The sequence below is a fragment of the Oncorhynchus kisutch genome, linkage group LG23 (assembly GCF_002021735.2).
Source record: "Oncorhynchus kisutch isolate 150728-3 linkage group LG23, Okis_V2, whole genome shotgun sequence".
Taxonomy (NCBI): domain Eukaryota; kingdom Metazoa; phylum Chordata; class Actinopteri; order Salmoniformes; family Salmonidae; genus Oncorhynchus; species Oncorhynchus kisutch.
In genome coordinates, this window is record NC_034196.2 from 35,717,271 (window position 1) to 35,732,255 (window position 14,985).

General features: G+C 40.7%; 1 protein-coding gene and 1 long non-coding RNA gene across 3 annotated transcripts; one reads left to right on the forward strand and one right to left on the reverse strand.

Annotated features, from left to right (window-relative positions):
• The first annotated feature begins 1,521 nt into the window (after positions 1-1,521).
• LOC109868220 (uncharacterized) lies at positions 1,522-2,490 on the forward strand. Of its 2 annotated transcripts, none has more exons than XR_004204955.1 (3): positions 1,522-1,644; positions 1,762-2,049; positions 2,175-2,490. It is a non-coding gene; the product is annotated as an uncharacterized LOC109868220 (long non-coding RNA). The 2 variants fall into 2 exon arrangements; XR_002251890.2 differs by having other exon boundaries at positions 1,523-1,644; positions 1,765-2,049.
• Positions 2,491-4,346: 1,856 nt separating this feature from the next.
• Positions 4,347-6,836, reverse strand: ddt (D-dopachrome tautomerase). Its single transcript, XM_020457651.2, has 3 exons — positions 5,881-6,836; positions 5,441-5,616; positions 4,347-4,921 (listed from the first exon to the last, which is right to left on the reverse strand). Exons 1-3 carry the CDS (start codon positions 5,986-5,988, stop codon positions 4,849-4,851), a joined length of 357 nt encoding a protein of 118 aa, XP_020313240.1. The 5' UTR covers positions 5,989-6,836; the 3' UTR covers positions 4,347-4,848.
• Positions 6,837-14,985: the final 8,149 nt, after the last annotated feature.

Here is a 14,985-nt window from a genome sequence, read left to right on the forward strand (position 1 = left end):
GAGGAAGGGACGGCATGAAAGAGCCCCAGTAAGCCAGTGACTCAGCCCCTGTAATAGGGTTAGAGGCAGAGAATCCCAGTGGAAAGAGGGGAACCGGCCAGGCAGAGACAGCAAGGGCGGTTCGTTGCTCCAGAGCCTTTCCGTTCACCTTCCCACTCCTGGGCCAGACTACACTCAAGCATGACCTTTTGACCTTAATTTACCAAAGCTGGATTTGTTCTAGCCATGACTATCCTGGCTGCACTCATGATGGTGATGGCAATAGTTAGGTGGTCCAATTAAGGATGAAAATTAGCCTAGATCAGTGGTTCCCAACCGGGGCTCCTTAGCCTATCCACAGGGGATACTTAAGAAGACTCATGAGACCATGGCTTACTGGTAAAATTCCCACGAGGGTGTACTTCAGGTGTACTCCGGGCAGAGCAAAATTCAGTTGGTGGTACAGTAAGCAAAAAAGGTTGGGAACCACAAGCCTAGATAAGACAGCTGTTGTGAACTAAGTCAGTTTTAGGTACAGCCACAATAATATAATATAATTCTAGAATATAATTCTAGAATGCAGTGTAACTAATAGAAAAGAAAAGAATACAATATAACAGCTGAATTTTTCCTAGAGGGATGTCAGCTGTGGCAAGTGGCTTTCGCAGTAGATTATAAACAAACAGCTACATTCGCACATGTTAATGACAGACTATAGTTATGTGATGAAGCTAGAAGGACTGCAAAACTGATCAATATCAGAGTTTCCCAGACCCAATACTGTTTCAGTTTATATAACAATTCCAGATCATCAATGTTGTCATGTAGATGTCAATGTTTTTTAAAATTTATTATTCTTTATAGGTTTTTTTCTTTACTGATGGAGTTTGTACCACTTCCCCCAGTCACCCTGTCAATGTTGAGGCCTCGTTGGGAGGGGACAGTTCCATCAAATTAAATTAGGCTCAGGGTGACCCTCAATGTAAACCAATGTTCTAATTGTTGTCAGCTCTACCTTCTGTGGTTGCCACTTATGTCTTGTCCTACTCGTACACGACATTATGGGATGTGTAGCCTATCACCTGGTCCACATGATGTGAGGTTAGTTATGGGTTCTTATAGTAATTTGTCAGCAGTGGTGTCCATCATTGAATTGAATGAACTGTGGGATCATTTCAATAATAACCAAGGATCAGTGGAAGAGTGTACTCTTCAATCTGTGCAAGGCACTGTCCAGTACTGCATTCATACTGAAAACAAAGCAAAACTTGTATGCACAATATTCTCAGGTGTAAATCATACTTATAACAGATGCAAACAGGCCAACACAATGTTAATCCACATGTTCTGGTCCTGATTCTAATCACTTATTGTAGGTCTATTGGTCCTTCATATTCATTTTCATTTCTGAAATTACATGTTTTTAACAGGACCATTTTCACAACTAACAACAGGGCAGTCCTACAGAACCCTCAGTCTGTCAAACCTGCCTCTCGCTGTCTCTCTCTCACAAACACACCCAAGGAAGAAGGAGTTTGTGAGTTGTTTCCCGCCAGAGTGTAATCATATACAGATATTTCCTGGTGTCAAAAGTGAAAGTAAACCCCAGGTGTTGCAATCGTGACACGTTGGTACTGAGAAAGGCTTATTTTGGATACCAAAAAGGTACGATGTTTTGTCTCAATAAACACTAAAAGGTTGTATTGTTTTTCTGTATTAAAAAAACTATTATTAGAGGGTGCTTCAGTCAAAGTTTAACCAGTTTTTCTCCTTGTTCTGAAGTAGTGTGTGTAGTGATCAACCATGGTGATCAGTTCTGCTCAGCTGCTTAACATTATGGAGGATCTGGACTCAGGCGGGTTGAAGAGATTTCAGTGGTTCCTGACTCAGGGTGTGTTGAATGACTATCCTCCCATCCCAAAGAGCATGCTGGAGAATAGAGACAGGATGGACACAGTGGATAAAATGGTGCAGAGCTACAGACTGGACGGTGCTGTGACAATCACTCTGAAGATCCTGGAGAAGATGAACCAGAATAGTCTCGCTGAGAAGTTTAAAAAATACATATAGGTATGTAACATAGTCTTATCTTTTGACTAATATGGGGATATGGGGAGTAATCACTGTGCAGTAATTCTCAATCTAAGAAAGTAATGCATCCCTAGTTGTCTTTTCACATCCTTAACGATGAGCAGCTAGAGAGAAGAGGCTCAGTGGCTCTGCTGACCAAGCTGATAAATAAGGATAAAGCTAAGGGGAGATTCTACCTGGCCCTGTCAGAGGACCTGGAGAAGCAGACAACATCCTGAAAGATGTCATGCATACAGCAAGATTAAAGGGGTGTTGTTCTGAATTCAACACAAGTCAAACGAGAATGAGCAAGAACATCTTCATTTGCCTTGCTGTTTCAAACAAAAGGACATTACTGTATACTAATAAGCTGATCCAGCAGGGGTTGTTACAAGGCAAACTTAAGACTAACAATATTGTTTGGACCCCAGGAAGTGTAGCTGCTGCCTTGGCAGCTAATTAGGGATCCTAATAAATACAAAATGGTGTAATGTATGGACAGCAAGCACACAGTTGAAATATACATGTATTTTTTTGCCTTCACATGTACATGGCTGTTTGACAAGATTAGGGCTAATACTGGACTGTTGTGGGCTGTATTGCATGGAAAGATAGCACTTTTTTTTATATATATTTTTTTACATTAGCTTGGTTTACAGTGCACTGTTCCTAAATATGGAGTCACTTAGAAATGTCCTTGTTTTTGAAAGAAATACACATTTTTATCCATTAAAATAACATAAAATTGATCAGAAATACAGTGTAGACATTGTTAATGTTGTAAATGACTATTGTAGCTGGAAAAGGCAGATCTGGTCCTTCTTTGGACACTGTGTTAACAAACCTCCAAACGGGGTTCAACGCCATACAACACTCCTTTTGTGGGCTCCAACTTCTCTTAAATGCTAGTAAAAATAAGTGCCTGCTCTTCAACCGATTGCTGCCCGCACCCTCAGCTTCCTATTTCGCAACAAAGCCTCCTTCACTCATGCCGCCAAACATACCCTTGTAAAACTGACTATCCTACCGATCCTTGATTTAGGCGATGTCATTTACAAAATAACCCCCAACACTCTTCTCATCAAATTGGATGTAGTTTATCACAGTGCCATCCGTAAGCTCTCGTTGGCTGGTCCTCACTACATATCCGTCGCCAAACCCACTGGCTCCAGGTCATCTAAGTCTTTGCTAGGTAAAGCTCCGCCTTATCTCAGCTCATTGGTCACCATAGCAACACCCACCTGCAGCACGCGCTCCAGCAGGTACAGATCTCAACCCCATAGAAAATCTTTGGAGGGAGTTGAAAGTCCGTGTTGCCCAGCAACAGCCCCAAAACATCACTGCTCTAGAGGAGATCTGCATGGAGGAATGGGCCAAAATACCAGCAACCGTGTGTGAAAACCTTGTGAAACTTACAGAAAACGTTTGACCTCTGTCATTGCCAACAAAGGGTATATAACAAAGTATTGAGATAAACTTTTGTTATTGACCAAATACTTATTTTCCACCATCATTTGCAAACAAATTCATTAAAAATCCTACAATGTGATTTTCTGGATTTTTTCCCCCTCATTTTGTCTGTCATAGTTGAAGTGTACCTATGATGAAAATCACAGGCCTCTCTCATCTTAAGTGGGAGAACTTGCACAATTGGTGGCTGACTAAATACTTTTTTGCCCCACTGTATATTGCACTAGTCTTTCCCAAAGCCAACACTTCCTTTGGCCGCCTTTCCTTCCAGTGCTCTGCTGCCAACGACTGGAACAAATTGAAAAAATCTTCGATTACAGGCTCAAAATGGCCAGAAACAAATCATTTTCTTCTGAAACTCGTCAGTCTATTCTTGTTCTGGGGTTTTAGGCTGGGTTTCTGTACAGCTCTTTGAGATATCAGCTGATGTAAGAAGGGCTGTATAAATCAATTTGATTTGATTCTGAGAAATGAAGGCAATTCCATGTGAGAAATTGCCAAGAAACTGAGGATCTCGTACAACGCTGTGTACTACTCCTTTCACAGAACAGCGCAAACTAGAATAGAAAGAGGAGTGGGAGGCCCCAGTTCACAACTGAGCAAGAGGACAAGTACATTAATGCCTAGTTTGAGAAACAGACGCCTCACAAGTCCTCAACTGGCAGCTTCATTAAATAGGACCCACAAAACACCAGTCTCAATGTCAACAGTGAAGAGGCATCTCCGGGATGCTGGCCTTCTAGGCTGAGTTGCAAAGAAAAAGCCCTATCTCAGACTGGCCAATAAAAAGAAAATATGGTTTAAAGAACACAGACACTGGACAGAGAAACTCTCAATTTCTTGTTATTTTAAATGGACAAAAAAACATGCTTTTCTTTCAAAAACAAGGACACCCTAAGTGACAGTAGTGTATGTTAGTCATTATGATTCTTACCACCAAAACAGCAGAGAAAAATAAATAAATAACCACATTATCCAATGTTCTTGTGATATGAAATGAATAGTTGAAATGACATAGTAATAACATTGAATACAGGTCAATTGACTTACATTTCCTCTAATCAGGGTATTTTATCATCTAGCTTGTCAAATGTGTGGTTCTGTTTACTATGGCAGACATGTACAGTAATATAAATGAATGAGTCCTGGTTCCAGGACATAGTTTCATGGGGACAAATTCCATAATCCTAAAATGCAAATCAAGTCTTATTGACGACATGTGGCACTCATGTCCAATTGAGTGTTGGAAACACTGACAGGGTTTGTCCTCTCCAATGGCAACTGTTGTGGAATGGATGCTTGAAGTCAATCTGTTGTCCACAGTGCCTCCTACAGGTAACTCATAACAGTACCTTTCTTTCCAACCTGATGAGGCTCCAGTGCATAGAACCTGATCACGATCCTGGAGAATACAAGTTAACCTATAATTAGATTAATGTCATGCAAATCAAATACACAAAACATCATGTTTATATAATTAAAATCTACTAAATGCAATATTATATTTATGCAATATCAAATTAAATCCAGTATATAGTAAATACATATTTTATATTTATATTCCCTTTGAATGACGCTGTTGCAAGGCAGTGGAGCACCTTACAAGCCATAGGCTATAATCAACAACTTATTGTATTAGTAGCCTTGCCCTAAACTACACATCTGCCTGCACTGTCCATAAATCCAGAAACACCATGGCATAGCAGATAAGAAACTTGCTAGAGAAGTCAATGTTGAATTGTGCTCTAAAGAGGCTACAGGATACAGGAACTGGTCATAACTGAGTTGTGTTGGACACTCCCACTTTCAATATCAGAGGAGGTATCACATGACTTTGTCCTTTATCCACAGCAAGCTCCTTGTCGTCTGCATATGAAAACTAATGATTTGTAGCATATTACACACATAATCAGCTACTAACCTGTCTTCAGTAAGACCAAGTTCTCCAATAAGAAAAGGGAAGATATTGGCACTGTGTTCCTTGTTCTTCTCCGCAGTGTCAGTGACACCGATGGCGGACACGGACAGTATGACGCACGGAGCGCAAGTTCCACCCATGAGCATTGGCAGTCCAGGCTTCACCACCAACATCATTCTCTACATAAAAAAATACAACATAAAAATGCACACACGAGCACAACCTAGCTAAGCTACAGTAAACTGCAATCTCAATAGAGAATGTTGTATTGGTGATATTTTGTAACCTCTGCTATTTAGCTGCAGTGAGGCAACTTCACTCAGTAGCGTTATTAAATATAGTGTAATGAAACAGCAGGGAGCAGGTCTCGAAACCTCGACCTTCGAGCCCGAGGTCCGGCGCGCTATCGACTGTAACGCGGTGAACCAGAGCTACCTACTCACCTCTTCGGGTTTGCCTAGAACAGCAGCTGTTTTGGACCCTAGCTTTTTCAAGAAATCCTCAGAAAACTTACTAGCAGGTAAGTTACTTTCCAAATCAATGAATGGCATGATGATTTCGTAAAGAGACCGTTCTGTCAGATGAGATGGCAATAGGGGTTAGTTTACTGCGAGTGTTCACTTTGTTTGAGAAAGCGATTGCACTTCTCTTCTGCGCATTGGTCGGTAGAGAAACGCCTCATGAGCTGTGATTTGTCCGTTCCCACCCAGGTTCATATGCATTATTCACGTTATATTTGATAGCAACCCCATGGCATGAAATCCTAATCAATTGTGGACATTTGCTCTCCTTTATCAATTTTTACATTAAAGCTGCAAAATGTAGCGACCCAACCAAATTTACATAGAAATGTGTGTTACAGATCTGTCATTCTCATCGAATGCAAGTTTAAGAAACAGTAGATATGTTTTATGTGTTCTATTTCTATGTTTCCTCTTAAGTTTCGGTTTAGCTTTTTTTACTTTGGGTTTTGTACACCAGCTTCAAACAGCTGAAAACACAATATTTATGGTTATGGAAAATATATATTCACAGTTGTTTATACGGTACAATTACTCTCTACAATATACTTGCTTGTTTTGTGACATAAACATAATTTTTGCAACCAGAAAGTGGTGGAGCGATTTCTGCACATCTTTAAATGATTGTGTTTTTTTATTATAGGTTTTATTACCTTGTCTTTTTTTACCAACTGTTGTGATAATTTTATTTGTATTGTCTTATTGTCTATTGATTGACTCTGCTACTTTACATCCATTCTGCAGTTGAGGAAGAGCTGCAAGTAATACTTTCATTGTACTATTTACACATTGTACTATTTACCTGTGCTCCTGACAAATAAACTTTGATTTTAATCAATACTTTATTCAAATATAATATTATTTGTGCAGAATAGTGCTGAGCATTTTTTGTGAGCCCAACGTGCAGTTTCTCGGGGGATGCCTTCGTAAATTCACGCTGACTATCTATTCCGAATTCAGTGCTCTCGTCTGAGTGTGCCAGAGTGCAGAATAACTATTGCATTTACGAGACGCGCAACACACGTTGAATATGACCTGTGTCAGTAAAAGTCGGCAAAAAACGTAATTAAATTGTTGCCAGCAGCACAGATACAGTCACTAACGCTCTAGATAACATGAAAACAGCCTAACCAGTTCTTCTAGGAGGAGAAAGAGGGGTGTTCTCATGTACTCAGGAGGGTGTTCTCATGTATGTCTGAAAGGGAGTTGTAGTTTTCATTAAACATATTCAACCGAGTTCAGGTCAGAAACGTGGTAATTAACTACAATCCCACACTCCATTGCGCCTATTCCCCCGAGGTTTCACTCTCGCCAAAATAAGCCCAAAAAGTATTTGATCCCCTGCTGATTTTGTACGTTTGCCCACTGACAAAGAAATGATCAGTCTATAATTTTAATGGTAGGTTTAGTTGAACAGTGAGAGACAGAATAACAACAAAAAAATCCAGAAAAACGCATGCCAAAAATGTTATAAATTGATTTGCATTTTAAGTATACTTTAGCAATTACATTTACTTTTGATAAGTATATTTAAAACCAAATACTTTTAGACTTTTACTCAAGTAGTATTTTACTGGGTGACTTTCACTTTTACTTGAGTAAAAGTACAGGTATCTTCATAGAAATGACTCAAGTATGACAGTTGGGTACTTTTTCCACCACTGCTTGTTTGTATAGTGCATAAGTAGTCAAAACATTACAGGCAGACGACACCAGTTTTTCAGCTCGTGGCTGCACTTCCTGTGCTTGTGACCACAGAAGAAGGCAACAAGAATAGGGTTGAATGGGGGAACCCTCTCCCTTTTCCCGGGAATAAATAACTGCGAGAAACAGGTAAATTATAATAAATTATTTATGTGAACAGCGTGGCATGAATTGGAACTATTAAATGATATGCAATGTCTAAATCTGGCTTCTCTACAGCCTCTGCATGATGAATCAAAGGGTGGGGGCAGACAGCCCATTGATTTAAAGATAATACTTTTTTTAAATTACAGCTGCAAAGTTTTAAAACGCCTATCAGTCAAATATTGGTGCTTTAAATCAGTGCATATGTGAGCACTCTCACAGTCTCTATCTCTCTCTCTCTCTCCATCAAATCCCTTGAAATTACATCCAAAATACGATTGCTTAATGCGCAAGAGACCGAGGATATAAGTTAAATGCTTATGTATAACCCATCATTAACTAGCTAAATGTAAGGCTAATACTGCATTGAATGTATTTCCTGAAAAGGGTAGGCTAGGATATCTATACACAGTGCATTCGGAAAGTATTCAGACCCCTTGACTTGTTCCACATTTTTTTTAACATTACAGCCTTATTCTAAAACGTATTAAATCATTTTTCCCCTCATTAATCTACACACAATAACCAATAGTGACGAAGCAAAAACAGTTTTGACATTTTTGCAAATGTATTTTTTAAATAAACTGAAATATCACATTTACACAAGTATTCAGACCCTTTACTCAGTACTTGTTGAAGCACCTTCGGCAGCGATTACAGCCTCGAGTCTTCTTGGGTGTGATGCTACAAGCTTGGCACACTTGTATTTTGGGAGTTTCTCCCATTCCTCTCTGCAGATCCTCTCAAGCTCTGTCAGGTTGGATTGGGGAGCGTTGCTGCACAGCTATTTTCAGGTCTCTCCAGAGATGCTCGATCGGGTTCAAGTCCGGGCTCTGGCTGGGCCACTCAAGGACATTCACAGAATTGTCCCGAAGCCACTCTTGCGGTGTCTTAGCTGTGTGTTTAGGGTCGTTGTCCGGTTGGAAGGTGAACCTTCACCCTAGTCTGAGGTCCTGAGCTCTCTGGAGCATCAAGGTTCTCTCTGTACTTTGCTTTGTTCATCTTTCCCTCGATCCTGACTAGTCTCGCAGTCCCTGCTGCTGAAAAACATCCCCATCGCATGATGCCGCCACCACCATGCTTCACTATAGGAATGATTCCAGGTTTCCTCTAGACGTGACACTTGGCATTCCGGCCAAAGAGTTAAATATTGATTTCATCAGACCAGAGAATCTTGTTTCCTCATAATCTGAGAGTCTTTAGGTTCATTTTGGCAAACTCCAAGCGGGCTGTCATGCCTTTTACTGAGGAGCGGCTTCCGTCTGGCCACTCTACCATAAGGGCCTGATTGGTGGAGTGCTACAGAGATGGTTGTCCTTCTGGAAGGTTCTCCTATCTCCACAGAGGAACTCTGAAGCTCTGTCAAAGTGACCATCAGGTTCTTGGTCACCTCCCTGACCAAGGCCCTTCTCCCCGATTGCTCAGTTTGGCCAGGCAGCCAGATCTAGGAAGGGTCTTGGTGGTTCCAAACATTTTCCATTTAAGAATGATGGAGGCCACTGTGTACATGGGGACCTTCAATGCTGTAGACATTTTTTGGTACTCTTCCCCAGATCTGTGCCTTGACACAATCCTGGGTGTTAAGAAGCGTGGTTAGGTGGGTCATGTTTTGGAGGACGCAACCTTTAATTTAATCCAATATAATCCATTTTAGAATAAGGCTGTAACTTAACAAAATGTAGAATAAGTGAAAGGGTCTGAATACTTTCCGAATGCACTGTAAATGGCACACAAGCAATCAAAGTTTATTTGTGGCTGTATTTATATGAATACATCCACAAACACTGGCCAATGTGGGTGGGCTTTCCTCACCACAGGGGGAAGGTCCTCTTCTTGTCGCAGCCCATGCGGTTGCGGTTGATGGTGGTGGAGCAGGGAACAGCGTCCAGGTGGTGGGAGCTGTTGGGCAGCGTGGGGACCCACTGGCTGTTGCTCTTCACCTTCTGCTCCCTGAGATGGACAGAGAAATGGGGACATTTGAGAATGTAAGACTGTGACCAATGAAACCCATTTGGGTTTTTAATCCATTTTAGAACAAGGCTGTAACATAACAAAATGTGGAAAAAGTCGAGGGGTCTGAATACTTTCCGAATGCACTGTATATGCATCAAACTACTAATTATACAAATAGGCCCTACTATATTTCAAAATCAAATTCGCTATATTTTGAAATCAAATTCGCTAGCCTATACTTTTTTACTTTGTAGGCTGTCACGCCTGCTCCCGCTCTCCCTCTCTGGCGTTCGAGGGCGCCAGGCTGCCCTTCATTATGCACACCTGTCACCTTCATTACGAGCAGATTGTTTACTAGAAAAAATATAATGAAAACATTCAGATGCACAATTTTATATAAAAAAACGCTTGCATGTTGGGTTATGTCGAATTATATGAGATCAGTAAATGAGTAGGGTAGCAGGTAGCCTAGTGGTTAGAGCATTGGGCCCTTGAGCAAACCACTTGCTCCAGGGTCGCTATTGATAATGGCAGACCCTGGCCATTAAAGGCTCCCGAGTGGCGCAGCGGTCTAAAGCACTACATCTCAGTGCTAGAGGTGTCACTACAGACGCTGGTTTGATCCTGGGCTGTATCACAACTGGCCGTGATCGGGAGTATCATAGGGCGGTGCACAATTGGCCCAGCGTCGTCCGGGTTAGGGAAGGGTTTGGCCGGGGTAGGCTGACATTGTAAAATAAGAATTTGTTCTTAACTGACTTGCCTAGTTTAAAAAAAAGGTTAGATAAATAAATTATCCCACTGTCTGAGGGTGTATCACGGTGAGTTAGGATATGCAAATAACACATTTCCAATTCACACATGCATAGTAATGCACACTTCTACATTTGTGAAATAGGACAGATATAAGCACCCATCAAATTATTTTTAAACAAGTAATTACATTTCAGAGATCTCAAGTTCTGCACCCGTCCAGCAGGTGGTACTGGAGCATCAGGTTGAGGACCAACAGGCTCCAAAAGAGCTTATTTTCCCAGGCCATAAGACTGTTTAATAGCATAAAACTTGAATAGCTGACCACCCCTGCCCTCTCTCTCTTCCACAGACTACCTGCACGGACTCTATGCCCATCCTCAGGTCTCTACCACTTAGCCACATACACCTACACTGACACTCTTCACATCCACGTGTACACACACACTCATGCACCCATGCTCACACACTCCCCACTGACACCTCACACATACTCACACTCAATCATTACCATGCACGCACCACATATGCTGCCGCCATAATTGATTGATTTATTATAGGGATTCATATTACCATCCGATGCTGCTGTATTGTTTGTCACGATTATTATTATCCTTCAGTATTTATCCTGCTACCAGCCACTTTAACCTTTTACTGTAGTGGGCTATATCAGGGTCACACAAAGTGTTTATTGGTAGTCTTTAACAAATCTACCTTGAAACAAAAGTATACACCTCACACATGGTTATGGGCTTAAAAAAAGAAGACATCTGTACCATGTCAGATATGAAGTTGAAATGTATTCAATTTTGAGTTTGCATCCCAATATTACACTTTATATTAATCACAAAAGTCTGAAATATAACAAAAATGTTTGATGTAGAAACACCAGATTTTCTCAGGTTAAAACAAAATAAAGTTCTATTAAATATGAAATTATGAAAAAGATGAATAACATTCCACCCATCAGGCCACTAGATCATTTGACTGCAGGAAAGGGCTACCCCTGGTTTACATGTACATTTCTACCTCAATCACTCCAGTACCCCTGCACATTGTAACAATGGTATTGGCACTGCACTCACCTGTATACAGTATACCTTAACTGCACTTACCTGTATATACTATACTTTAACTATATTCTCCTGTTTCTTTTCTTTCTTCTTTTCTTTCTTCTCACAGTTCACATGTTTTATTTCACATCTATATATCTAATCTATGTTAACGTTTATTGTGCATTGTTGGGAAAGAGCTCATAAGTTAAGCATACTGTACGTTGTTACACCTGCTGTATCCTGTGCATGTGACATTACATTTTTTAACTAAAACTGAGTGGCAACACTTACTGATAATTCAGATGCTTTCCTCAATTGTCTTAGATCAGGCTGCATGTAACTGGTTTAAAAATCACTAGATAGAACTCAATGTGTATCTACTGATGGTATTAAATCAGGTTTCCTGGATATTATGAAAGGTGTCCCGCAAGGGTCGATTCTGGGTCCTGTACTTTTTACTGTTTACATAGGCTAGGCTACATAGGCTAGTGGTTAGAGCGTTGCTGGATCGAATCCCCGAGCTGACAAGGTAAAAAAATCAAGAACAAGGCAGTTAACCCACTGTTCCCCGGTAGGCCATCATTGTAAATAAGAATTTGTTCTTAACTGACTTGCCTAGTTAAATAAATAAAAAAAATTAAATAACAATATCGACTTGTTTGTAAAATGTTTTAACCTAATTTGAACCTATATTACAGAAAAACTTTATTGACCTGAAATTAGTATTGAATGCAGGTAAAACTAAGTATATGTTTATTGCGCTCTAGAGTGCATAAAAATAACTCTGATTTGGTTTGTGTCCATATTGATCAAGTTCCTAGGCGACAATTTTAGTACTCATCACTGCATTCTCTAACAGAAAGTTGGTTGGCTCGCTTTGACGTCACATAGGTTGATAGATTGCTATGTTTTCATTCATAAAGCCCTTTTACAAAAAGTCTCACTGTACCAACATCAAACTTTAGACATACGAGTTACCACACCCGGGCTCAGTGAGGTGAACTCTGGAAATTCCTTTGGTCTCTAGTCTACTGAGTTAGGTAAATCACATTTTGTTACACCTTATTTGTGGAACAATGTTTTGGTGTCTCTAGGGCAATTCAGAAAGCTGATTGAGGACCTTATGATTGAGGAATATGTTTTGTTTTTTATGATCGTGTTTTTCTTTCTGCTTGCATTTTGTATTTATAGTGAACAAAAATATAACATGCAACAACGTGAACGATTTTACTGAGTTATAGTTAATATAAGGAAATCAGTCCATTCAAATGCCCTAATCTATGGATTTCACATGACTGGGCAGGGGTGCAGCAATGGGTGGGCCTGGGAGGGCATAGGCCCACCCACTTGGCAGGCATGCCCACCCACTGGATAGCCAATAATGAGTTTTTCCCCATGAAAGGGCTTTATTACAGACAGAAATACTCCTCACCCCCCCCCCCCCCCCTGCCCCCACCTCAGACGATCCCAGTGAAAAAGCCAGATGGGGAGGTCCTGGCCTGGTGTGGTTACACGTGGTCTGTGGTTGTGAGGCCGGTTGGATGTACTGCCAAATTCTGTAAAACAACATTTGAGGCAGTTTATGATAGAGAAATAAACATGACATTATCTGGAAACAGCTCTGGTAGACATTACTGCAGTCAGCATGTTAATTGCACGCTCCCTCAAAATTTGAGACATCTGTGGCATTGTGTTGTGTGACAAATCTGCACATTTTAAAGTGGCCTTTTATTGGCCCCAGCACAAAGTGCATCTGTGTAATGGTCATGCTGTTTAGCTTCTTGATAGTCCACACCTGTCAGGTGCATGGATTATCTTGGCAAAGGAGAAATATGAACAAAGGAGGGGTATAAACAAATTTGTGCACAAAATTTGAGAGAAATAAGCTTTTGTGTGTATGTAAAATGTCTGGGATTTTTTATTTCAGATCATGAAACATGTGACAAACACTTTACATGTTGCCTTTATATTTTTGTTCAGTGTGTATTTTCTGTAATTTGTGTAATTCATGGCTTATCTGTAAAGAGACCTTGGTCTCAGTATGACTCCCTGATAAAATAAAGGTTAAATAAAACTACCACCCACAGATTTCATGTGTTGTGTTTATCTCATTGTAATGCTGTTACCTAACAAAGAAATCACCACAGATAAAGGGGAGAGGGCTCTTATTCTTCCTTTGTTTAATGTAGGAAAATGTATATATATATTGTAGCGACCCGCACAGACAGCTGTGTGTTATGTGTTAGGCTAGTAGGTGGTTGTGTTGTACTTACCAGTACCCAGTGTTCGCGGGGTCCGACATGCCAATCAATCTGCCAATCACGGGAATGCCTGGAATGTTCTGATGCCGGGCATCCTGGCGGTTGGCGGAGTGGCGTGGAGGGGGATTGGGCAAGGGGATGGAGCATTGGAAGTTAAGACCAGGTTTAGCCTTTGTTCTCTCTCTTACGTCTGGGCTTCACAAGAGAAGGTCACGATTAGCTTGTGGGTTATCTTTCATTTATTTGGCGTGGGCTACGGCCAAACAATTGTTCCTTTATGGTCTAGTCAGGTCATTACAATATATATATATATATACATACAGTGCCTTGCGAAAGTATTCGGCCCACTTGAACTTTGCGACCTTTTGCCACATTTCAGGCTTCAAACATAAAGATATAAAACTGTATTTTTTGTGAAGAATCAACAACAAGTGGGACACAATCATGAAGTGGAACGACATTTATTGGATATTTCAAACTTTTTTAACAAATCAAAAACTGAAAAATTGGGCGTGCAAAATTATTCAGCCCCCTTAAGTTAATACTTTGTAGCGCCACCTTTTGCTGCGATTACAGCTGTAAGTCGCTTGGGGTATTTTCTCTACCAGTTTTGCATATCGAGAGACCGACATTTTTTCCCATTCCTCCTTGCAAAACAGCTCGAGCTCAGTGAGGTTGGATGGAGAGCATTTGTGAACAGCAGTTTTCAGTTCTTTACACAGATTCTCGATTGGATTCAGGTCTGGACTTTGACTTGGCCATTCTAACACCTGGATATGTTTATTTTTGAACCATTCCATTGTAGATTTTGCTTTATGTTTTGGATCATTGTCTTGTTGGAAGACAAATCTCCGTCCCAGTCTCAGTTCTTTTGCAGACTCCATCAGGTTTTCTTCCAGAATGGTCCTGTATTTGGCTCCATCCATCTTCCAATCAATTTTAACCATCTTCCCTGTCCCTGCTGAAGAAAAGCAGGCCCAAACCATGATGCTGCCACCACCATATTTGACAGTGGGGATGGTGTTCAGGGTGATGAGCTGTGTTGCTTTTACGCCAAACATAACATTTTGCATTGTTGCCAAAAAGTTCCATTTTGGTTTCATCTGACCAGAGCACCTTCTTCCACATGTTTGGTGTGTCTCCCAGGTGGCTTGTGG